Genomic DNA, 24,998 nt, shown 5'->3' on the forward strand with positions numbered 1-24,998 from the left:
ATTCTTTTAAATTGCTTTAACAAAATTTACCCAAATTTCTTAAATAACCATCTTAAAATTAAAGTGTTTCCCATTTGAAACAGTGATGGTAATTCTTGCTACTAAATTGGGATAAATTCACTTGACTGCAATCCTGTTGTAAATGATTGAAGTTACTCTGGATTTAGAGTTACAAACACTGAAAAGTATCTGAGTAATTGCTTGGGCTTGTGGAACTGGATGTCAAAATGAGGGGAGAAATGGTGCTTAAATCTGTTCTTAAGTCATGAAAGGGAGGCTGGAAGACTGCAACATTATTAATTTATCCATTCAGAAAATACTATGTGCCAGGCACAGGGAAGCTAAGAATAATAATTAGTCACATGAGGTTGACAGAATAGTTGGTGGGCGGGGAGATGGTTAAAGGAGTAAGAGTGTTTTGGTTATTTTGCTATTTAAATGTGTGTATTTAACAGAATGAGCTAGCAAGTGGATCCATCTATAACAGATAACCACAGGGAATGATTGGAAAACATGGATGGGTTCACTAGAGGAAAGGCATAATAAATTTTTGGCCAATTTCTCTGAAGTCTTTTCAATGTTATATATACAAGGTTAACTTTTTTTTTAACACCATGATTTACAAAGTTGTTCAGGATACATTTTTTTTTTTAGGCTTTTCATTGTTCCAACACCAACCTTAACCAGCAATGTGCAAGCTTAACCATTTTTTTTAATTGTAAGAATTTATTCAAGAGACAAAATTGATTAACATAATGAGGTAAACTAACATAACATAATATAGTGACATGATATATAATATATAATAATAATCCATGTAAGTCAAAGAAAGTTTCTGATTAAAAACACAATTTTTTTCCATAATGGCTTACATATCTTTCACGGTAGTATTTTAGGTACATAAGGCTTAACTTTTTAAAACAATACATCTCTCTTACTTTAGTACCTTTCATTGCTATTAAAGAGTACAAATAAGGACTGGAGTGTTACATGTGTTATAAGTGGGTAGGATGCTTTTCTCACACATGAATAAGCTGCATGACCAGTATCCCACATGGTCCCCCAAACACTGCCAGGAATAATTACTGAGTGCAGAGCCAGGAGTAACCCCTGAGCATTGCTAGGTGTGGTTGAAAAAATCAAAGAGGAAAAATAAGAGTAAAAATATCTTTTGGGGGGTTGTTGGTTTTGGGGACACAACCAGTAGTGCTCGGGTTACTTCCTTGCTCTGGATCAAGAATAACTCTTGGCAAGTTCAGAGGACTGTTTGGGATGCTGGGAATCAAACCCTAATTGGCCATGTACAAGGCTAATGCCCTACCCACATACTATCGCTCCATCCCCTTTATTAAGTACTTACAAAGAGGGAGGCTAAGGCTGGTAGTTCAGTATGAGGAGCCTAAGATTTTGAAGCTCCTGCCCTGCAGTGAGGTTAAGAGACTATTTGCTGCTGGGGATCAAACAAGGGTTGGCCATATGCAAGGCATGTTCCTTAATCTCTGTGCTTTCTCTCCAATCCCTTGCCAATGTACATTAAGACTGTGGCTAAATTGGTGGGTCATGAAAACAAATTTATATTTTTCCCTATAGCATTAATTACCTCTGCTCCTGTGTACCTTTCTGTTCAATGAATTGTAGTTGACTTATAGATCTTATTAAAATCTATATATGATATGGGGGCCAAAGAGATAGTATGGAGGCGGGGCATTTGTCTTGCATGCAGAAAGATGGTGGTTCGAATCACGGCATACAATATGGTCCCCTGAACCTGCCAGGAGTGATTTCTGAGTCTGGAGCCAGGAGTAACCCCTGAGTGCTGGCGGGTGTGACCCAAAAACAAAAACAAAAAAATATATATATATATGATATATAGATTATAACTGTTGTCAAGATCAAATGTATAGGAGCTATTTGGGGCCAGAGCGATAGCGCAGCAGTAGGGCATTTGCCCAGGACGGACCTGATTCTATCCTTAGCGTCTATATGGTCCTTCCAAGCCAGGAGTGATTTCTGAGCGCATAGCCAGGAGGAACCCCTGAGCATCACCAGTGTGGCCCCCCCCAAAAAAATGAATAACAGCTACTTGTTAGTGATGAAAAATTATAACATTTGAAATAATTAATTCCTAAAGTACTTTGGACCTCTAAGCCAGTGCAAGAGCTGGGGTTTTTTACCTTGTTTGTTGGCCACTGATAAGAAGATTAAATGACTGTGGAAAGATTTTTTTGCTCCAGGGCAGAGACCTCAATAGAAATCCATTTATAGAACTTGTGTGCAATATTGAATGACACATGCTAGTAGTGGAATGTAGTCATTCATATGTAAAGATTGTTCTGCCAGGGAGCTGCCTGGGTCTGATAAGGGGGGGTGGGAGGCAACATTTTTAATAGTATGCCTTTAAGCTGCCCAAGAATTACCCACACATATATTACTCACTACAATATTTTTTCATTCGTAGTCAAAAGTATCTCTATCTAGTTTTCAAGTGATTGTTGTTTTCCTACAAAGCTAGCTTCTGGAACCACTAATGTAGTCCTTGTAAAGATGCAAATTGTTTTAACTCTGCTGTTATCAGATTTTTGAACATCTGCCAGGAAGCACTGAAACATGATGAAAAAGAAAATTTGCATCTTATTTGAACATTTCACAAACTGACTTCTTAAATATATTTTCTTCATTTTGTTATCACTTAGGTTAACAGGGTTCAGTTGTGTTGTTTATGGCATGAGAAATAGATTTTATCTGAACTATTCCACCTCTGCTTTCTGAACCCATTTTAGGAAATAATCTATAATAAAGCTAAGATAATTTGTTAAGATGCTGTTTATAGGGCCATCAGAGCATGTTTTGTTTGTGTGTTGAAGTTCTGAGTTTGATTCCCAGCACCTCTGGGAGCAAACCCCAGAACTGAGCAAATATTTGGAGCTGAGGATGTTGAGGCCAGGCATTCCTAGTGGTGCTTGGGGGTGTCCAGGATTATAATAGAAGGTTTCAAGGAACAAAATCAGGTTCTTTTGCACATAAAACATGTGCTCCTGGGCCCAGACCTCTCTCTAGCCCTGGAGCTTTTTCTGTAGTTTCTGTGGCTTTTGGTTTGTTTTTTTGTTTGTTTGTTTATTGTTTGTTTTGGTTGGTTAGTTGGTTTTTGGGTCACACTCCGCAGCGCTCAGGAGTTACTCCTGATTCTACACTCAGAAATCGTTCCTGACAGGCTTGGGGACCATATGGGAAGCTGAGATTCCAACCACCATCCTTCTGCATGCAAGGCAAATGCCCTACCTCCATGCTATTTCTCCAGCCCATTTGTTTTTAAGTGGGTCAATACACACCAGTGCTGAGTGACCCTGGGCCGAAGTTTTCAAAGATCAGACCCTGAGAACCAAGGCTGACAGTGTTTGGGGGCCACCCAAACATATGGCAACATATGGCAGTGCTCTTTGGGAAGGAATTAGTGCAGTACCAGGGATCAAAATCAGAGCCTTGCACATGCCCGACACATGCTCATTCTTTCTCTGAAATTCTCCCTCTTCCCTGGCTCTCAGATTTATAGGTCATCATCCTATGTGTTTTTCATGATATTCATTTTATTGTTGTAACTTAAATAACGAAATAGACAGACTGCATGGATCAAACCCTTTTAAGATAATCAGGAAAGAAATCACTGGGTCGGAGAGATAGCATGGAGGTAAGGCATTTGCCTTTCATGCAGAAGGTTATTGGTTCGAATCCCGGCATCCTATATGGTCCCCCTGAGCGCTGCCAGGTGTGATCCAAAAACAAAAAAGGAAGGAAGGAAGGAAGGAAGGAAGGAAGGAAGGAAGGAAGGAAGAAGGAAGGAAGGAAGGAAGGGAAGGAAGGGAAGGAAGGAAGGAAGGAGAGAAGGAGGGAGGGAGGGAGGGAGGGAGGGAGGGAGGGGGAGGGAGGGGGGAGGGGAGGGAGGGGAGGGAGGAGGAAGGAAGGAAGGAAGGAAGGAGAAGGAAGGAAGAGGAAGGAAGGAAGAAGGAAGGAAGAAGGAAGGAAAGGAAGGAAGGAGAAGGAAGGATGGAAGGAAGAAAGGAAGGAAGGAGGGAGGAAGGAAGGAAGGAAGGAAGGAAGGAAGGAAGGAAGGAAGGAAGGAAGGAAGGAAGGAAGGAAGGAAGGAAGAAAGGAAGGAAGGAAGGAAGGAGGGAGGGAAGGTGGGAGGGAGGGAGGAAGGAAGGAAGGGAAGGTGGGAGGGAGGGAGGAAGGAAGAAAGGGAGGGAGGGAGGGAGAAATTACTGGGCCAGAGTGATAACACAGCGATAGGGCATTTACCTTGCATACTGCTGACCTGGGATGAACCAGGTTCGATCCCTGGCATCCCACATGGCTCCCCTGAGCCTTCCAGGAGCGATTTCTGAGCACAGAGCCAGGAGTAACCCCTAAGTGCTGCCGACCTGGGATGAACCCAGGTTTGATCCCTGGCATCCATGTGGTTCCCCTGAGTCTTCCAGGAGTGATTTTCGGAGCACTGAGCCAGGAGTAACCTCTAAGTGCCACTGGTGTGGCCCCCAATAACAAATTATAGAAATGAATTACTGTTTCAATGCTCTTTTAATTGGGAGTGAAGGACTAGGACACACCCAACAGTGCTTAGGGGCTACTCCTAGAGATGCTGGGGGGACTGTGTATTTCCTAATTTATTGCTTAACTTATAATGTTTTTCCTATTTCCTAACTTATTGTTTTTAATTTCTTTATACTTTATAAAATTAAGCAAATTTATGGGAGCTGGAGAGATAGTGCAGCAGTCCTGGTGCTTATCTTGCTTGGAGCTGATCCAGGTTTGATCCCCAGAACCCTTGAGCACCGCCAGGTGTGGCCCAAAAACAAACAACAAAAATATTAAACAAATTTGTGTAATAAAAAGTATAATTTAACTCACTCTAATTTAAAAAAAAAATTTTTTTTTTTTTTGGTTTTTGGGCCACACCGGTGATGCTCAGGGGTTACTCCAGGCTATGAGCTCTGAAATCACTCCTGGCTCCCTCGCCTGGGGAGTGCTGGGAGGCTTGGCAGGCCCCCAACCGTCCCCCTCTTTCTCCCCTGGACTCCAGGCCTTCCCTGGGCGCCGGTCCAGGTGGACTCTATAGGGGTCATCAGGCTTTCCCAATACCTTTCCCTACACTAATGGGAATGCACTTTGGGATGAGGACAGGCTGTTGCAGCACTGGTTTATGTTGGGACAGTCACTGAAAATTTTTTTCCTTGGTCTCCATTCCAAAAACCATGCGGGGGCTAGTGCCCCCATGCGTACAATATATATTGATAGTATTATATGCATATAGTTTATATATGCATAATATCCATCTTGTATTGTGACCTTGATACTGCCCTACAAGCTCATTTCTAATCGTTTACTGCCTCTAGTCCCCAACCATTATTTCCCCCGCATTTACCCATGGAAGTGCAGCTCATGACATGAAACTCACCACATAGAGTGATGAGTGCAGTTAGAGCAACAACTACACTTAAAACTACCATAACAATGTGAATGAATGAGGGAAATAGAAAGCCTGTCTCGAGTACTGGGGTGGGGAGGAGGGAGATCTGGGCAATTGGTGGTGGGAATCTTGCACTGGTGAAGGGGGGTGTTCTTCATTGACTGTAATTATACAACTACAATCATATTTGTAATCACGGTGTTTAAATAAAGATTAAAAAAAAAAGAAAAAAAAGAAATCACTCCTGGCTTGGGGAACATATGGGACATTGGGGGATCGAACTGAGGTTCACCCTAGGCTAGGGCGGGCAAGGCAGATGCCTTACCATTTGTGCCACCACTCCAGCCCCAGCCCCTAACCTTTTTAGACTCAATGCATTTGGATAAATATTGACAGGAATCACCCACCCGACCAGCCTCAAACCTCACCCCAACCACTTTTAGGTGGGGGTCCTAGAGAAAATAAAGATAATGTATGGAAATGGAGGTAAAACGTATAAATAAATTTAAATTAAATCATAATAAAGTATTATAATTATAATAAATTATAATTAAATATTTCTGCCTGGGTCCAGAACTATATAATAGTGCAGCGGGTAGGACGTTTGCCTTCACGTGGCTGACCCTGGTTTGACCTCCAGTATCCCATATGGTCCCCCAAGACAGACAGGAGTAATTTCTGAGCTCAAGAGCCAGGACTAACCCCTCAGTGCCACCAGCTGTGGCCCTAAAGCAGCAACAACAAAAATTCTGCCTGTTCCGGGCGGTGGCGCTGGAGGTAAGGTGCCTGCCTTACCTGCGCTAGCCTAGGAGACGGACCGCGGTTCGATCCCCCGGCGTCCCATATGGTCCCCCAAGCCAGGAGCGACTTCTAGCGCATAGCCAGGAGTAACCCCTGAGCGTTACCGGGTGTGGCCCAAAAACCAAAAAAAAAAAAAAAAAAAAAAAAATTCTGCCTGTTTCCAACTTTTGAAGTAGGTATCCATGAGATACCTGTTTGTCATTTTACTTTTGTTTTTGTTTTATGCTACACTAAGTGACACTCGGGGGGAATACCTAAGCTCTATACTAAGGAACCATAATAGTAGTGCTCAGGGACCTTATGGGATGCCAGGAGTTGAATCTGCCTTGGCCACATGCAAGGCAAGCACCCTACTATCTCTCAGCCCTTATTTGTCATTTTTATTTTAATTTTCTACATCATAAAGGAATGGTTCAATGTCCAAGTCATTAAGAAATATTTTTTTCCCTTTTAGTGCCCCTTCTTTGTTGATGCCACTTTCTGGAACTAAAGCATCTGCTTCCGTAGATAAATACGCTGTGTTTAAAGGAATTACAACTGACAAGAACTCTGAAAATACTGTTCCATTTGGAGGTAAAAACAGTTCACGCTGTTTTTCATAAACCTGTGAATGTAATTAATGTTTTGAATGCCCAGATTCTAACCCAGGGCCTTATGCATGCAAGGCAAGAAGGCATGCACTCTCCACATAACCACATCACCAGCCTAAATCTTTATTTTCCCATGGTTGTCTTTTATGGTAAATGTGTGAGGTGCTTTATATCATCTATAAATCTGATTAACTCAGTCTATTTTCTTAATATTGTGATCTCATTTGTTGTTGTTGTTTTTCATGTATTTTTCCTGTTGTGGTTCCAGGGATCAGACCCAGATTTCATGCATACAAGTCATGCACTTTATCACTGTGCTGTCTCCCAGCCCCTAATTTCAAGTCCTTCACATAAATTAACTTCTGTCTTTCCTCACAGAGTCTGGTGATAAATACAGTGCTTTCCGAGAACTTGAACAGACTGCAGAGAATAAATCTTTAGGTAAGTTTTTTTTTTTATTTCTCAGGTTTACTTCGTGTAGCCAGAGAGATAACATAGTGGTAGGGCATTTGCCTTACAGCCTGCCGACCCTCGATGGACTCGGGTTCAATTCCCTGTTCCAGGAGCGATTTCTGAGTGAAGAACCAGTAGTAATCCCTGAGCGCAGCTGGGTGTGGCCCAAAAAACAAAAACAAAATTGAATTTACTTCGTAATAAAAAGGATTTTTGGTGGTTCATTCATTGACACGAAACATTAACCATTAACTAAAAATGACCAGGAAGAAAAATATGTTCATTTTGGTAATCTAAAAATTTAGGGCCAATTGATGCAGTTTCCTCTGATAATAATGCATTCCTTTTCACTAAAATCCTTCCACCAAGTTAGACTCCTATGGAATGTGGAATGTAAATATTTTTATTATTTCAATATTTAACAAACTTTGGACTATCTGAACTATGCAAAAGGCAACAGTCTTATACTACAAAAAATTTTAATTAGTTGCATCTTATTGTGGGTTTGTGAGGGGAGGTGGGTGTTGGACTATACCCAGTGACGCTCAGGGTTTATTCTTGGCTTTGTGTTCGGGGAGCACTTCAGGGCTTGGGTTTACCATATAGGATGCCAGAAATCAAACCCCAGTCATCCACATGCAAGGTAAGCACCCTACCTGTTGTACTGTTGCTCTGGCTCTTGCCTGCATTTTAGTTAAATGAAATCATTTCTGTGCATGTGTACTTCCCATCTCTGAATAAAAGGCCTTAGAGATGAAAAGAATATTTAATGATAATTTAGGAACCAGTAAGATAATACAGTAGGATACTTGCCTTACGAATGACATACTTGGGTTCAATCCTCAGCACCCTGTGTGGTCCCTTGAGCCAACCAGGAGTGACTGAATGAAGAACCAAAACCCTGGCACCATCTGGTCTGACCCATAAACAAAACCAGGATTATGCTTGTCACTAAATCCTACTATAAACATGATGTATAAAGTTTAGATAATAAGTAGATCACAATATATTATTTAGAGTTTATTAGCTGTGTATGCTATGAAATTTGTATATTCTGGGTTTTTATTGGGGGGGGGGGTATTGGGTCACACTTGGCAGCGCTCAGGGGTTACTCCTGCCAGGCTTAGGGGACCATCATCCTTCTGCATGCAAGGCAAATGCCCTACCTGCATGATATCTCTCTGGCCCCAGAAATTTGTATATTCTGATGATAATTTTTTTTCTAGAACATTGCCATAGTCTGTCTTTTTGTACTGACTTGCTCAAATTTGGGCTATTCTTCAACAAACATTTGGTTTCATGCCCTCTATCTCAGGAGATAAAAAGTTATAGGAGAGGCCAGGAATAAGGTTCCAATGAGTAGAGAATCCTATAAATTTATCTTTGCCCAAGTTGATGAAAGGATTGGTAGAAGTAAATTGACAGTTCAGAAATCCCTCCAGGGTTTATCTTCATACTTTTTGTATGAAGTATGTCTTCATATGTCAGTATATCTTCATACTTTTAGTGCATATTAGAATGGGGAGGAAATAGTTACTATATCCTAAGGAGTTTTTTGTTTTGTTTTGTTTTTGATTCATTCCCAGGGATACTGAGGTATTACTCCTGGCTCTGTGCTTAGGGATCACTCCTAGTGGTGCTTGGACCATATGTGGTACTGAGGCTTGAACTCAGGTCAGCTGTATACAGGACGAATGACCTACAAATGACCTACTGTACTATCACTCCAGCCCGATATCCTAAGGTTTTGAATGAACACAAACATTTTTAGACTCTACAAAACATAAGAAATGGAATGTTTTTTTATTGTTATTATTTGTTTGTATTTGTTTGGGGGCCTCACCCACTCGTACTCAGGGCTTACCCCTGTTTCTTTGTTCAGGAATCACTCATGGTGGGCTCAGGGGACCATGTGTGGTACCAAAGATAGAACCCAGGTTGACTGTGTGCAAGGCAAATGCCCTCTCTGCTGTATTATTGCTCTGGCCCCAGAAATTCATTATTTATTATTCAAATTTATTATTCTGAAAAGGGATTTGATTTACAAATATTTAAGCAGTATATTTTTTACCTCAGCTTTCATACATTATCTTTATTTTTTATAGAACCCCACCTAAAAGTGGTTGGGGTGAGGTTTGAGGTTGGTCAGGTGAGTGATTCCTGTCAATATTTATCCAAATGCATTGAATCTAACAAGGTTAGGGACTGGGGCCAGAGTATGGCACAAGCAGTATGGCATCTGCCTTGCTGGTGCTAGCCTAGGACTGACCGAGGTTTGAACCCCCAGTGTCCCATATGATCCCCAAGCCAGGAGTGATTTCTGAGCTCATAGCCCGGAGTAATCCCTGGGTGTCACCGGGTGTGGCCCAAAAACCAAAAAAAAATTAAAATAAAATAAGTAAAAAGGTTAGGGGGCACCAGGGCTATACCTTACCCATTGTACTATTGCCCTAGTCCCCAAAAGATAATTCTTACTAGGTTCTTTGTGTAATATAGTTATGGCTGTAATATATCTTATATATATTATTCCTGGAAAAAAATAGTAGTGCCAATAAATAGTAAGTAGTACCAGAGTCCTGCTCTCAGTACTTTATTAACAGAATTCTAGATTATTGTCATTTTTGTTTGCTATTTTTTTATTCCTGTCTTTATTTAACTCTAGGTCTTCCAAATAGAGATGACAACTTTGTTCATTTTAGGAGAATGTATTTTAATCTATCCTTATTAAAAACACAGACTGTGGCAGGAAAAATAGAGTAGGCAGGGTACTTGCCTTGCACACACCCAACCCAGGTTTGATCTCTGGCATCCCGTATGTTCCTCTGAGCCTGTCAGGAGTGATCCCTGAACTCAGCAGGTTGTGGCCGAATAAACAAAATAATTAATAAATGGATTTCAAATGATGTTAGTATTTTAGAATTTTTAAGGAATCTTGAAATAATTTTTGTTTCTAAATGAGAATTCAATAATATTTTAGTTTTCTGCCTCTACAATTTAAACCATAGATTAGATGAGGAAAATATTCTGTTGATAAAAATGATAGAGGGGGCCGGAGAGATAGCACAGCAGTAAGCCATTTGCCTTGCATGCGGAAGGTCGCTGGTTTGAATTCCGGCATCCCATATGGTTCCCCGAGCATTGCCGGTGTGACCCAAAAACCAAAAAAAAGAAAAAAAGAAAAAGAAAAAAAATGATAGAGAATTTTACCAAAAAGTGATCTCTTTAGAGATGTGCCTTGGGCCTAAAAATGTGGACATTAGAAGTGGGAAATGTAGTAGGATTGGGGATTGAACCCATGAGGTAATGTACCAAATATACCATCTCACATGCAAACTTACAGCAACTTCAATGAATTTATTTGCCAAGAAAATTTACTTTTGTTTTTGAATATGTAAATCCATCCATTTAAATTTCTTTCACTCAGCTTACATTTCTAATGGAAACGTTTGCAAATCTTCAGTAAGTTTAGTTTGCTGTGATTTCTATGTTTCAAATGGCTAAGTAAAACTTGTCAATTTCACAGATATTTTAAAGCAGCCATCAAAAATTTAGGCTGTGATAAAATGAATTGCTTATTGGGCCAAAGAATTTGGCTCAGTGGTAGAGCATTTGCCTTGCATGTGTGAAATCCTGAGCAGTGCTGGGAGAAATCTCCAAGCACTACCAGGTGTGGCCGCAAAACAAAAATTAGTACTTACTACCTTTTGTTATTTATAAAAATATTACTAATCACTGATAAAATAGCCCAAAATTCCAGAGTTTATAACTGCTTTTTTTTGTTTGTGAAATTGAACTTAGTTTTATTAGTGGTATGTTTTAAAAGCATAAAATAGGATCAGAGCAATAGTACAGTCCATAGGTGCTTGCCTTGCATGTGGTCGACCTGTTATCAATAAATACCATATGGTATGGTATCTCAGATATCAAGCACTGCCAGGAGTGATTTCTGAGTGCAGATCCATGAATAACACCAAATATCACTGGGTGTAGCACCTGCTCCGCAAAGCAACATAAAATATGGGACATAACCTATAACTCAGTATTAGTCCACATACCTCATATGCTATGCATATTGCCCTGGATTAAACTTTTCAACTTCCATCCTTTTTTTTTTTGTTTTGGTTTATGGTTTTTGGGTCACACCCAGCAGTGCTCAGAGCTCCATGCTCAGAAATCGCCTCTGGCAGGCACAGGGGACCATATGGGATGCCGGGATTCGAACCACCATCCTTCTGCATGAAAGGCAAATGCCTTACCTCCATGCTATCTCTCCGACCCCTCAACTTCCATCTTTAAAAGAAAAGCAAACCGGGCCCGGAGAGATAGCACAGCGGCGTTTGCCTTGCAAGCAGCCGATCCAGGACCAAAAGGTGGTTGGTTCAAATCCCAGTGTCCCATATGGTCCCCCGTGCCTGCCAGGAGCTATTTCTGAGCAGACAGCCAGGAGTAACCCCTGAGCACCGCTGGGTGTGACCCAAAAACCAAAAAAAAAAAAAAAAAAAAAGCCACCATGAAATATAATAATTCTGAGAGTTGGGGACAGAGAGATAGCATGGAGGTAAGGCACTTGCCATTCATGCAGAAGGACGGTGGTTCGAATCCTGGCATCCCATATGGTCCCCCGAGCCTGCCAGGAGCGATTTCTGAGCGTAGAGCCAGGAGTAACCCCTGAGCACTGCTGGGTGTGACACAAAAACAAAAAATAATAATAATTCTGAGAGTTGCCTTATTCTTTCTAAACATGTCCTGATAAGTGCTCTCAGTGTTGATGCTGGTAGATTGGTTATGTAACTCAGATTTTTATTTGATACATCAAAATACTTATTATGAGTATAATGTGGGGCCAGAGAGATAGCATGAAGGTTAAGGCGTTTGCCTTGCATGCTGAAGGACGGTGGTTCAAATCCCAGCGTCCCATATGGTCCTCTGGGCCTGCCAGGGTTGATTTCTGAGCGTAAAGCCAGGAGTAGCCCCTGAGCACTGCCGGGTATGACCCAAAACCAAAAAAAAAAAAAAAAAAAAAGTAAAAATGAGTATAATGTATTTAAATCAACTATATTCTTTTGAATACCAGTTTTAGTTAAATTTTGGTTTTAAATTTTTTTTTTTTGTTTTTCGGGCCACACCCATTTGATGCTATGGGTTACTCCTGGCTAAGCGCTCATAAATTGCCCCTGGCTTGGGGGGAGCATATGGGATGCTGGGGGATCGAACTGCGATCCTTCCTTGGCTAGCACTTGCAAGGCAGACACCTTACCTCTAGCACCACCTCGCCGGCCCCTTAAATTTATTTTTATAATCCATGTTTCTATAGTTTATTTTTATTTTATTTTATTTTATTTTAGTTTTAGTTTTTGGGTCACATCGGCAACATTCAGGGCTTACTCCTGGCTCTGTGCTCAGCAATCGCTCCTGGCTGGGTCGGGGGACCATATGAGATGCCGGGATTCGAACCACCCTCCTTCTGCATGAAAGACAAATGCCTTACCTCCATGCTATCTCTCCGGCCCCTCTATAGTTTATTTTTAGTGAAATTTGGATTTTTTTTTTCAAAAAGATGAGAAATTGGGGCTGGAGAGATAGCACAGCAGCATTTGCCTTGCAAGCAGCAGATCCAGGACCTAAGGTGGTTGGTTCGAATCCCGGCATCCCATATGGTCCCCCGTGCCTGCCAGGAGCTATTTCTGAGCATGAAGCCAGGAGTAACCCCTGAGCACTGCCGAGTATGGCACAAAAACAAACAAACAAAAAAAAGATGAGAAATTCTGGGTTTGGAGAGCAAATTCAAAAGGTTCAGGTGCGTTCTTTGCTTGGGAGAAACTCAAAATTTAATCTCTGGTATCACATGATTTCCTTAGCATGGCCAGGAACTACACTAGAGCATCAGTCACTGAGTGTAACTAAACAAAACAAAAGTAATAGAAACCTTGTAAAATTATGGTGCCGGAGAGATAGCATGGAGGTAAGGCACTTGCCTTATATGTCGAATTCCGGCATCCAATATGGTCTCCCAAGCCTGCCAGGAGCGATTTCTGAGCATAGAGCAGAGGTCTCAAACTCAATTTACCTGGGGGCCGCAGGAGGCAAAGTCGGGGTGAGGCAGGGCCACATAAGGGATTTCGCTTACTGAATATTCGCAATAAAAAATCGCATTAGTAAGAAAAAAATCGCATTAAACATTTGCATACCCCGAACGGAACTGCTTGGGGTATGCGAATGTTTACTGCGATTTTTTTTCTTTTTATTGCGATTATTCGGTAAGCAAATAATTGCGAATACTGCGATATTTGAAGGCTGGCCGTGGGCCACAAAATGTTGTACAGAGGGCCGCAAATGGCCCGCAGGCCGCGAGTGTGAGACCCCTGGCTTAGAGCCAGCAATAACCCCTGAGTGTTGCCGCTGGCAGGTGTGACCCAGAAACCAAAAAAGAAAGAAAGAAAGAAAGAGAGAAAGAGAGAGAGAGAGAGAGAGAGAGAGAGAGAGAGAGAGAGAGAGAGAGAGAGAGAGAGAGAGAGAGAAGAGAGAGAGAGAGAGAGAGAGAGAGAGAGAGAGAGAAGAGAGAGAGAGAGAGAGAGAGAAAGAAAAAGAGGAGGGGAGGGGAGGGGAGGGGAGAGGAGGGGAGAAAAGAAAAGAAACCTTGTAAAATTAATGATCCAGTTTGTGGAAGAGGGCTTCATATATGCTTTAACACTGGGTTATATCCTTAGTCCCAGGGTCCATATTTTTATCTGCATATAATGAGTTCATAAATATCTATTTTCTTTAAAAAGATAATAAATTCGGGCCCGGAGAGATAGCATAGCGGCGTTTGCCTTGCAAGCAGCCGATCCAGGACCAAAGGTGGTTGGTTAGAATCCCGGTGTCCCATATGGTTCCCCATGCCTGCCAGGACCTATTTCTGAGCACACAGCCAGGAGTAACCCCTGAGCACCGCCGGGTGTAACCCAAAAAACAAAAAACAAAAAAAGATAATAAATTCAGGACCAGAGAACTAGTACAGTGGGTAGTACTATCTTGCACATGGTTGACCTGGATTCAATTTCTGGCACCTCCTATGTTCTCTCCAAGCCCTACTAAGAGTGATCCTTGAACTCAGAGTCAGGAATAAGTCCTTAACACTGCCAAATATGACCCCCAAAAAACAAACAAATGTAACCTATAGCCTCATCCTCAGAATTATATTCTTCTAGATTTTAAATAATGATATTTATTGAAATCCCTTTGAAGTATAATAAATAAGAATAAGAGCTAGAGAGATAGCTCAAATGTAAAGCTTGTCTAGTATATCCATGGTTTTGAGTTTAGTCCTCAGTACCATATAACTCTCTGAAATGTGCTCCTATAAAAAAAAATAAAATGAAATTTTAAATAATAGTAAAATAAATAAGAACAATTGCAGGTTATTATAGTAAGATTATTTCAAAAACTCAAGGGACCAGAGTGATAGCACAGCAGTAAGACCTTGCATGCAGCCAACATAGGACGGATCCCGGTTTGAATCCCGGCATCCCATATGGTCCCCTGAGCCTGCCAGGAGTGACATTTTGTTTGTTTGTTTTTGGGGGGCCACACCCAGTGACGCTCAGGGGTTACTCCTGGCTATGCGCTCAGGAGTCACTCCTGGTTTGGGGAACCATATGGGACGGCGGGGGATCGAACCGCGATCCGTCCTAGGCTAGCACTGGCAAGGCAGACACCTCACCTCTAGCACCACCGCGCCGGCCCCCCAGGAGTGACTTCTGAGTGCAGAGCCAGGCATAACCCCTGAGTACTGCCAGGTGAAGAAAAAATTCCTCAAATATTCAGATTTTGTTTCTCTCTGTAAGATTGAATTCATTGGTATTTATAGGAGAAGCTACTTTAAAATGTGTCCTTGGAACTGGTTCAATCCTGGCACTGCATATAGTCCTCTGAACTTTATTAGACATGATTCCTGAGCACAGAACCAGGAGTAAGCTCTGAACACTTCCTGATGTGACCCAAACCTCTCCCCTCCATGCTCCCATCTCCTTTGGAGATAGTACAGGGATTATGGCCTGAGTTTGAACCCCTAGACCTACCTGGTCCCCCAAACGTGATCAGTAGCGATATTTTAGCACAGAGTCAGGAGTAAGCCCAGAGCACCACTGGATGCTGCCTACAAAACTGTAAAGTAAAATGAAATCTTGTATGGGGTCAGAGAGATAGCTTAGTTGGATGAGAGTATGTTTTGTGTGGGAGGCTTAGATTTCATTCCTGGCACCACATGCTCCCCCAGACACTGCCAGGAATAACTCCTATGCACCACTGGGTATGGTGCAATAACAAATAAAGTAAAATAAAATGTGCTCTTGCTCAAAATTCATTGCAAGTAAGTAGATACCTAATCCAAAATGTTGATCAAAGTTGCCTTCAAACTAATGACTCCGTATTGTTGAATGAGACCACAAAGTACCTAACAGTAAAGGATCTCATTGAACAGAGTATTCTACATAACAAAATGAATTTTCCATAATAACTTCATTTCTACTTGTAATTTTTTAATCATTATAAATGTTATTTTTTTTTTGTGTTGTTGTGATTTGTAGGGCCTAGGGCCACACCTGACAGTGCTCATGGACTACCACTGGCTCTGTGCTCAAGAGTAACCCCTTGAACTCTAGAGACAGATGCCAGAGATTTGAGCCAAGCTCTGTGGGATATAAGACCAATTCTTTTTTATGTTTGTTTATTTTGGGGTTTTGGGTCACACCCGGCAGCTCTCAGGGGTTACTCCAGGTTCTACACTCAGAAATAACTCCTGGCAGGCTTGGGGACCATATGGGATGCCGGGATTCTAACCACCGTTCTTCTGCACGCAAGGCAAATGCCCTACCTCCATGCTATCTCTCCAGCCCATAAGACCAAGTACTTTACCATCTCTCTGGCCCATGTATTTTAAATTCTTTATAGGGGCTGTACCTAGACTATACCCAGTAGTGCTCAGAAGGCCTTGCAGTGCTGAGAATCAAACTTAGCCTTACTAGGCACGGACTCTATCATTGCACTATCTCTTCAGCCCTGTATTTGATTTTTAATGTACCACTACATTAATTGCCATTTTTCACGAACCTTTCGCACCTATTTTTTTATTCATTGATGCTTAGTTGGCTAGGCATAGTGAGAGAACGTCCTGGGAATGGTGTTTATTTCCATCTGAAGGATGTCAAATTAGAGATCACATCACACAGTGAACAGATAAAAATTTCACTCTTGTACTCTTGGTTTGGCTTTTATTTATTTTCCAATTACTAGCCTTCAATATGAAAACAGATCTGTGGTTTCTACATGAATACTTTATAGGTTTTTCAGCTGTGGTTAAAAATGTCAAGCCTGTCAAGGAAAGTTTATAAAATGATGTTTGTAATTCAGTGTGCTTGCAAAAATATGTCATGTGACCTTCACATCTGCATTCTTCCTTACTTGGTTGTATTTTTATGTTTCAGGAGAAAACTTTGCAGAATTCAAGTCCTCAGGAACTGATGAGGGTTTCACCGATTTTAAAACCGCAGATAGTGTCTCACCACTAGAGCCACCAACTAAAGACAAAACTTTTCCGGCAGCTTTTCCCTCAGGAGCTGTGCAGCAGAAACAACAAACTCAAGTGAAAAATCCTCTGAACTTAGCCGACCTAGATATGTTTTCCTCCGTTAATTGCAGCAGTGAGAAGCCACTGTCTTTTCCTGCTGCCTTCAGTACTTCAAAATCTGTTTCTACACGACCACAGCCAGCGGGATCTGCAATGACAGCAGCATTGGCATCAACTAAAACTTCGAATTTGACTGATGACTTTGGAGAATTCAACCTTTTTGGGGAATATTCTACTCCAGCACCCACTGGAGAGCAGGATGACTTTGCAGATTTTATGGCTTTCGGTAATAGCTCAATTTCATGCGAGCAAAAGGCAGATGACAAATACGATGCCCTTAAGGAGGAAGCTTGTCCTGGTCCATTAATCAGTAGTTCAGGCAGCACAGTGAAAAGTGGACCAAACTCAGTTGCTCTGTCTTCCAAGTATGATGTCTTCAAACAGCTTTCCCTGGAAGGATCTGGACCAGGTGGTGAAGAACTGAAAGAAAACACTCCTTCAGGAAAAAGTGATGATGATTTTGCTGACTTTCACTCCAGTAAATTTTCTTCCACGAGCTCAGACAAATCCCTGGGAGAGAAAGCTGTGGCTTTCAGACACACCAAAGAAGACTCTGCTTCAGTGAAGTCTTTAGATCTCCCTTCCATTGGCGGCAGCAGTGTGGGCAAGGAGGACTCAGAAGATGCACTCTCTGTCCAGTTTGACATGAAATTGGCGGATGTAGGAGGAGATCTTAAGCATGTCATGTCTGATAGCTCTTTGGATTTGCCAACAGTTAGTGGCCAGCATCCTCCTGCCGCAGGTGAGGAATTGGTGAGATTGCTCTGGTGATGGTGTTGCAAGGTTCAGAGATGGTTCTGTGGGTTTTGATTTTCCGAAGAGTGAAAGTCTTTATGAGTTTTGAATAATGAACTTCTTCATTGCCAATTCTTTAAAAAAAAAATGTCTTAAATTTGACGCAGTAGCTACTTGGATATATGGATATCATGAATACTGTACTTCTGTGGGAAGCCAAAATATTTTCATTTTGAATTCTAACACCATGTTAGTGTTCTAGAGGCACAAAACAATCTACTACTATCAGAACCCCACATTGCCAGAATTTATATTAAGACTTTTGTAGTAATGTCTGTAATGTTCCTCCATTTCTCTGAGTGAAGTCATTGTTTCTTTCTCCTTTTTCTTCTCTTGGGCAAATTTGGCAGCTGTCAATTTAGTATTCCATTTGGTTTACAGAAATTGAGTCTTGTGGGGCTAAGGAAATGAAACTGTAATGAGTTGCATGCTGCAGTTTGTCACAAACCCAGGGAGAAGAGGAGAGAAAGAATGTAGTGGGGTGTCTGCAGAGCAGGGTCTGGCAAGGAGGAGGTCTTGTGAGTAGCTAATTGAATCAAAATGTGATTTTTTTTTCAGTGTTAACTCTATTACCAGAAGTATTACATTGTAATATATCTCTAGATGATAGAATAGGGTAACTACTACTTTTTCATGAAGTGTTTGAAAGCATCTTATTATTGAGCCCTCCTTACCTTGGTGTGGATTTACATGTAGCAAATGTTTATTCTCTAGTCCCACTTCCTGTCATAAAAACTAGATTGCGAGTGTCCTCGTTTTTATTTTGTTTGTGATTTGATATGTACATAGAACGATAAACCTATTTTGTGGCCTTTAACAATGAGAAATATCTCAGTTATCACTGTATTATTCTAGCAAATGTGTTACGCATATAAAGGGTTTGTTCTTTTATAACTAACTAGAAAGGGACACATTAGACAATTCCAAGTTTACAGTGTCATGCAGAAAATATAAAGTATTATGGCTTTTACATAGATCTAATTGGTAAGTCAGAAGACAAAATTGCAACCATCCTTTGGCTATTGAAATGTGGAGAGTATTAAGTGAGCGCTGAATCCGGAGCCAGTTATCAGGCATGGCTGCCTAATAAGGCATTCCAAGTGCAGTGGGCAATCTATAGAGCTCCTTATGCTCTGTTCATGTCCTTTTTCTGTACTTGTCCTCGAATATTTTTCTATTTCTTTGGCTGTTGTTTATTTGGTAGAATGATTTTGTGTCTCTTTTTTTCCTTGAGCTGCTTGAGCCACAGCAGTGGTTGCAGAATACTCTTTTTTTTCTGAACATTTATTTATTTAAAATCTCATAAATATATACTTCCCTTTTGGACTCTGAAGTTATTAATTAGAAACTATTTTTCTGAAAGTGAATCTATTCTTTCACAGTGCCAAGCTTGACGTCTTTATTAGAGAAATTTAATCTGGGTTTGGGATGCTTTTTATTTATTTATTTATTTAAAATTTTTATTTTACCTGGGGAGGGGTGGTTGGGTTTTTGACTGAGTTTATTCTGATTGAACTGTTTAAAAAAAAAAAAAAAGACCTCTGTGCTCATGTTATTTGTGTATGCTTAGAACATTCCCAGCTTGGAAAGTAATGTTCAAGCCAAGTGTCTTCAGTTGAGGATTTAAAACGAAGTGTTTTCTCTTTTTAATCTGTAAGCCTCTGTCAGAAAGGAGCAGTATCCCTTTAGAGCGGTTGTTCAAAAGGGCTTGATGTCTGACCAATGAATGAAATTGCTTTGAGCAAAACTCCTGCATAAATACATTATAGAGGGTAAATGGAATTCTTTGCTACTACAGTTTGGCTTTCCTGGTCCTCATATTCATTACAGCTTGAGGTACTTGTTGGAGTGAGCGGGTTAACAAGAGAATAAAACCTAGTAGGTTGCTAGGTTGGGACCTTAGTCCTGTTTTGAGACCCTAACTTAACTCTGAAGGGGATACTGGCTCTTTGAACTCTTGCTTTAATTCTTTGTATGGAAGGTAGATAATAATACTAATAACATTGCCTGATTCTGCTGCATATTGCATTTAACCCTTTGGGACCTTGCTGCACAAAATTTCGGTTAAGTTGCTTTTGTCTCCCCCTATTTTCTCCTGCGCTCTCCCCCACCAATTTTCTCTCATGAACACGAAATTTAATCTCTGTCATGTAGCCTCTTGATGTGCATTCATTCAGATTACTTGGTTTTATTGACAGCAAGGACTTATCTTATTTGTGATCCTCTAAAAGGGTGAGCAGCAAGACTTGTAGCTAACTACCTACCGAATGTAAAGTAGCTCTTCTTTGACACTGAAAATCTTTGTATTTTATTAGCGCCCCACTGCTCCTTTACTTTTTTATTTTTTTACTTTTTTGGTTGCTTTTTCTGATGTCTTTTATTTTTTTCAATTAAGACATTTTCTGTGTGAATGTGCCTTTTTGAACTTACTTTGGTATATTCCTCTGCAAATACTGATCTGCATGCTTATTCTGATGACTTCTTTTCCAGCTCTTCTGTACCATTCTTTTGTGATCTGTAAGTCCTATGTTAATAAATAATTCTTTGGCATATTTTGAAAGTGTGGGGATGTGTGTAATTTGTGCTTTTTCAGGGCTATACTATAGAAATACCTGGTTCTTGGCAAGTTTAAATAGCATCTCCTAAAATTAAAGGGTTTTTTTTTTTTTCATTTTGTTTCATCAAGTACCTTTCTCCTAAGAGAATATTGGTGCATTTTCATCTTTTCCTCTTAAAATACCATTGACCTAAATTTTGTAACATGGTATTGAATTAAAGCATAACTTTAAATTTAAAAGAAATAACCTTACGCTCGTTTACCTTATATAACTTATATAATATAGAGAGAGGAAACTTTACCCCCAATTCCTTCCACCAGAGCCTGTCTCTAGGGGGGGTTACTTTATGAAGTGGGGACAGAAGGGAAAATTAAGGAGAAGAACATGAATTTGGTGTTAGGGAAAGAGGGGCACAGAACTGTTAATAACTAATAGCTATAAATTTAATTTAAATCATCAAATACTATTGAGTTGGTCTTCTGAGCCTACTATCTCAAACTGAATTTAAATTGAGAATCTCTGTGATGGAAAGGGTTCAGTGCTAATACTGTGAAGTCATCAGAATTGAATTTGATTTGGATTTGAAATTGGCTATTCCATCTCTAATTGTAGAGTGAATTAGTTTTCCAACTTAAAACTATTTTATGAAGCTACCCTCCGTCATTTTTACTTATAGTCCATAAAGAAAGTTCTTAAAATGACCTTAGAGTCCTCAAAGTAAACTTCAAACCATTTTCTTTTTAAAGGAAACAATTTTAGAAAGAAGCATAAAATTCTCAGTAGGAGTAGACCAAATTTAGCCAATTATTTTTCCATTATAAAATATAATTAAAGCAAAAGACCTGGAAATACTATTTTTCGTATATAAGTGCCCTAATCTAACAAAAATCTTAAGGGGAAAAATGGCTATTTTCTCTATTAAAGATGTGTATGGGGGGTGTGGCTAGAGAGGTAGTACAGAGGTTAAGGTACTTGCCTTGTGCAAGGCCAACTTTGGTTTGATCCTAGCACCACTTATGATCCCCTGAGCAGAGTAAATTTTGAGATTGCTGCGTATGGTTGTGAAATAAAACAAAAAAAAACCTTAAATTAAAAAGAAATAAAATCTGTATTCTTGTATTTTTAGGTTTTGTTATTTGTTCTCTTTTAAAATATGAGGAAGAAAATTGGACTGTGGAAGATAAATCTTTTAAATAGGATTCCTAAGCGATCACATGCAGAATCTGAAATTTGCCATTTGAGCAAGGAAAAAAGTTGAAGTTGCTTTTTTAGAATTTAGATGAACTCTTTGAAAAGCTATTGTGCCACTCCAAATATCATGTTTCCCAGAGCATAATGAACCCTTAGACAGTGGATTAATACGTGTTTCCAAAAGCCTTGTTTCATGGCATCACATTTCAGTTATGAAGTGTACTGCCAACAAATGGGGAAAAAAGATCTTGGCAGTGCTCCCATCTAGTGATCATGATGGTGGCCCTTTATGTAGTATTTTTTTAGTTAGGTGTATAAAAGCAATCTTGTGATAGCTTTAATTAAGGGGTTCGTTCCTTTGCCAATAGAATTGTTTTTTTTGTTGTTGTTTACAAGACTGTTCTTAGTAAGATGTTAATACAGGCAACATTCCAATACTACTCCCTCCACTAGAGTGACTGCCTGGTGACTGCACAGTTACTCCAGTGTCCATAGCATCCACCCACCCACACAGTCCTACCCTTGGTAAATGCAGTTCTGTAAATAAGTTCTCGGGTTCTGTTGCCTTTGACCATTGTTTTGTTTTCCTTTGGCATCTCTCCCAAGGGCCTAAAAGCACTATTTCTCAAAGATACTTTCATCTCCTGTGTTCATTGCAACACTGATAGGCAAAGTCTAATAACAACCCAAATGCCTAGTAACAGGTGACTGGATAAAGAAGCTACGAGTACATCTACACAGCAATGTACTAGTTGGTTGTAAGGAAAAAAATGAAAGTAGCAATTTGACCTTTTATGGATGGAACTATGTTGTGTAAAGGACACGGACAAATATAGAATGTCATTTCTTGTATATAAGATATAAAGAAACATAAGTAAGGGAATAATAGTGGCCAAATTCAATAGAATGTTTAATAACAATTGGTTCTAATTTTTTAAATTAGTCTTATTTATTTCCTGTGGTGCTAGAGATTAAACTCACACAGGCAAGGCTGGTTCTCTACTGCTTGAACTATATCCCTGACCTTATGCAATAAGGGTTTTGGGGGGATTTGGTTTGGTTTGGTTTTTTTCTTGTGCTGGGACCAAACCCAGGAACTTATACATGCCAAACAAGTGTCTGCCTCTGATCCCATCCCTGACCAAAGTCAACTGATTACTTTTATTTGGGGGCCATACTTGGTGGTGATCAGGGGCTACACCTGGTGTTTGGCCAGTAAGCAGCATCAAACCTGAACCTCCTTCATGAACAATATGAACTCTAGCCTCTTGGCTATACACCCAGCACCAAAGGAGGTAATTTCTTTCTTTTTTTTTTTTGGTTTTTGGGCCACACCCGGCGGTGCTCAGGGGTTACTCCTGGCTGTCTGCTCAGAAATAGCTCCTGGCAGGCACGGGGGACCATATGGGACACTGGGATTCGAACCAACCACCTTTGGTCCTGGATCGGCTGCTTGCAAGGCAAACGCTGCTGTGCTATCTCTCCGGGCCCAAAGGAGGTAATTTTAATAATAATGTAACTTGAATTGGGGCTGGAGCGGTGACTCAAGCAGTAGGGCATTTGCCTTGCATGCGCTAGCCTAGGATGGACCATGGTTCGAATCCCCGGCATCCCCTATTGTCCCCCAAGCCAGGAGTGATTTCTCAGTACATAGCCAGGAGTAACCCCTAAGCATTACATCAAAAAAAAAAAAATGTAACTTGAAGAACTTTATTCTATGGGTTAAAACCAACTGTAGTCTCCTTACCATGATGCTAAATAACAATGGTGCTGAATTTTCTCACTCATCCTTTCCTGAGAAATAACACAACAATGTATTTATATTCTATAATTAATTTATTCTTGCTGATCTTTTTGTTGTTTTTTATTTCTTGGGCCATAATGATGCTCAGGGCTTATATCTGGCTCTGCACTTAAGGCTTACTCCTGATTCTTATTCAGTACTTATTCCTGGCTCTGCACTCAGGATTACTCCTAGCTCTGTTTTTGGCTTACTCATGGCTCTGCACTCAGCGATCACTATTACTGCTGGTGCTTGGGCGACCATATGTTTTGCCAGGGATTGAATCCAGGTCAACCACATTCCCCACCTTCTCCCCCCTCCCCACCATTCCTGCTAATTTTTAAAAGTAACGATTGAATATGGAAAAGTTTCAATATCAAAGAAACTAGCTAAATCCTAAAATCAGAAGGAATCAAAAATTTTTTTTTGGTTTTTGATTTTGGGGTCACACCCGATGGTGCTCAGGGTTACTCCTGGTTCTGTGCTCAGAAATCACTCCTGGCAGGCACGAGGGACCATATAGGATGCTGGGATTTAAACCACCGTCCATTCTGGATCAGCTTTGTGCAAGGCAAATGCCTTACCGCTGTGCTATCACTCTGGCCCCCATTTGGTAGATTTTGATTTGTTTGGGTTTAGGTTTGGGAATACTTCCAGCAGTGTTTTGGAGCTATTCCTGGCTCTCTTCTCAAGGGATCATACAGTGATTCTTTATGGATCAAACTTGGCCTTATACAAAGCATGTTCAGTCCACTGAACAGTTACCTCTATATGCAGTTTCACTATGTATCCTTATACCATTCCTTGACCTACCAGCTCCCCTGACTTAAAATGCTCAGAGCATTTTAAAACAACTTAAAATGTTGCTTTTCTTTATTGAATTTAAAACACTCACCCAGAAACCCAAGGTTATTTAAAAAGACTACCCATATAATATAAACCAACTTTTTCATCCTTTACACATGTATACCCAACCTCTGGTCTACTGTTCAGCAGTTGAAAAGCTACTAATTTAAACCATAGATTTTGTATGAGTCTTCATATGAAGAATACGAGGTTTCTATGCAGATTAGAAAGCACTGGAAAATAACTCTTACAGCATCATTTCATACCTGTCATCCTCAACACTGTGGGTCACCTTTAGTCTTGTATTCTTCAGCAGCACCCTTCAGAATTTGAGGCTCACAAGATACAGTTGAACCAGGTTTTTGGTTAATAAGAAATGTGACTGCAAGTCATCTTACAAGAGTATCAAGGGGGATACAAAAGTTGAATGTTTAAATAATTGTTCATTATAGTCAATGAAATTTTGGTTAAATTGCTGTTGGAAATTAAGGAATTTCTTATCGATGAACAGTTTTTTTTTTGGGGGGGGGGGGCCACACCCGGTAATGCTCAGGGGTTACTCCTGGCTATGTGCTCAGAAGTTGCTCCTGGCTTGGGGGACCATATGGGACACCGGGGGATCGAACCGCGGTCCGTCCTAGGCTAGCGCAGGCAAGGCAGGCACCTTACCTTTAGCGCCACCGCCCGGCCCCTCGATGAACAGTTTTAATTACTCTGAAAGATACTAGAAAGAAGTGGAATTTGTTAATGTAACTCCATTTTTTACCTTCTTGTTCAAAAGTATCTGAAGCAAGTGCTTCCAACTTTAGAAAATGCCCACAGTTGAAGCAGGAGCAATAGCACAGCGGTAGGA

General features: G+C 40.5%; 1 protein-coding gene across 6 annotated transcripts in view; it reads left to right on the forward strand.

Annotated features, from left to right (window-relative positions):
* The window catches only part of SYNRG (synergin gamma), a 96,514-nt gene that overhangs the window by 44,964 nt on the left and 26,552 nt on the right, over window positions 1–24,998 (forward strand). For all 6 annotated transcript variants that reach the window (XM_049771258.1, XM_049771266.1, XM_049771274.1 and 3 more), the window contains 3 exons: window positions 6,717–6,835; window positions 7,231–7,293; window positions 16,770–17,714. In XM_049771258.1, coding sequence (XP_049627215.1) covers window positions 6,717–6,835; window positions 7,231–7,293; window positions 16,770–17,714 — 1,127 coding nt within the window. The remainder of the gene's footprint in view (window positions 1–6,716; window positions 6,836–7,230; window positions 7,294–16,769; window positions 17,715–24,998) is intronic.

The sequence above is a fragment of the Suncus etruscus genome, chromosome 1 (genome assembly GCF_024139225.1).
Source record: "Suncus etruscus isolate mSunEtr1 chromosome 1, mSunEtr1.pri.cur, whole genome shotgun sequence".
Lineage (NCBI taxonomy): Eukaryota > Metazoa > Chordata > Mammalia > Eulipotyphla > Soricidae > Suncus > Suncus etruscus.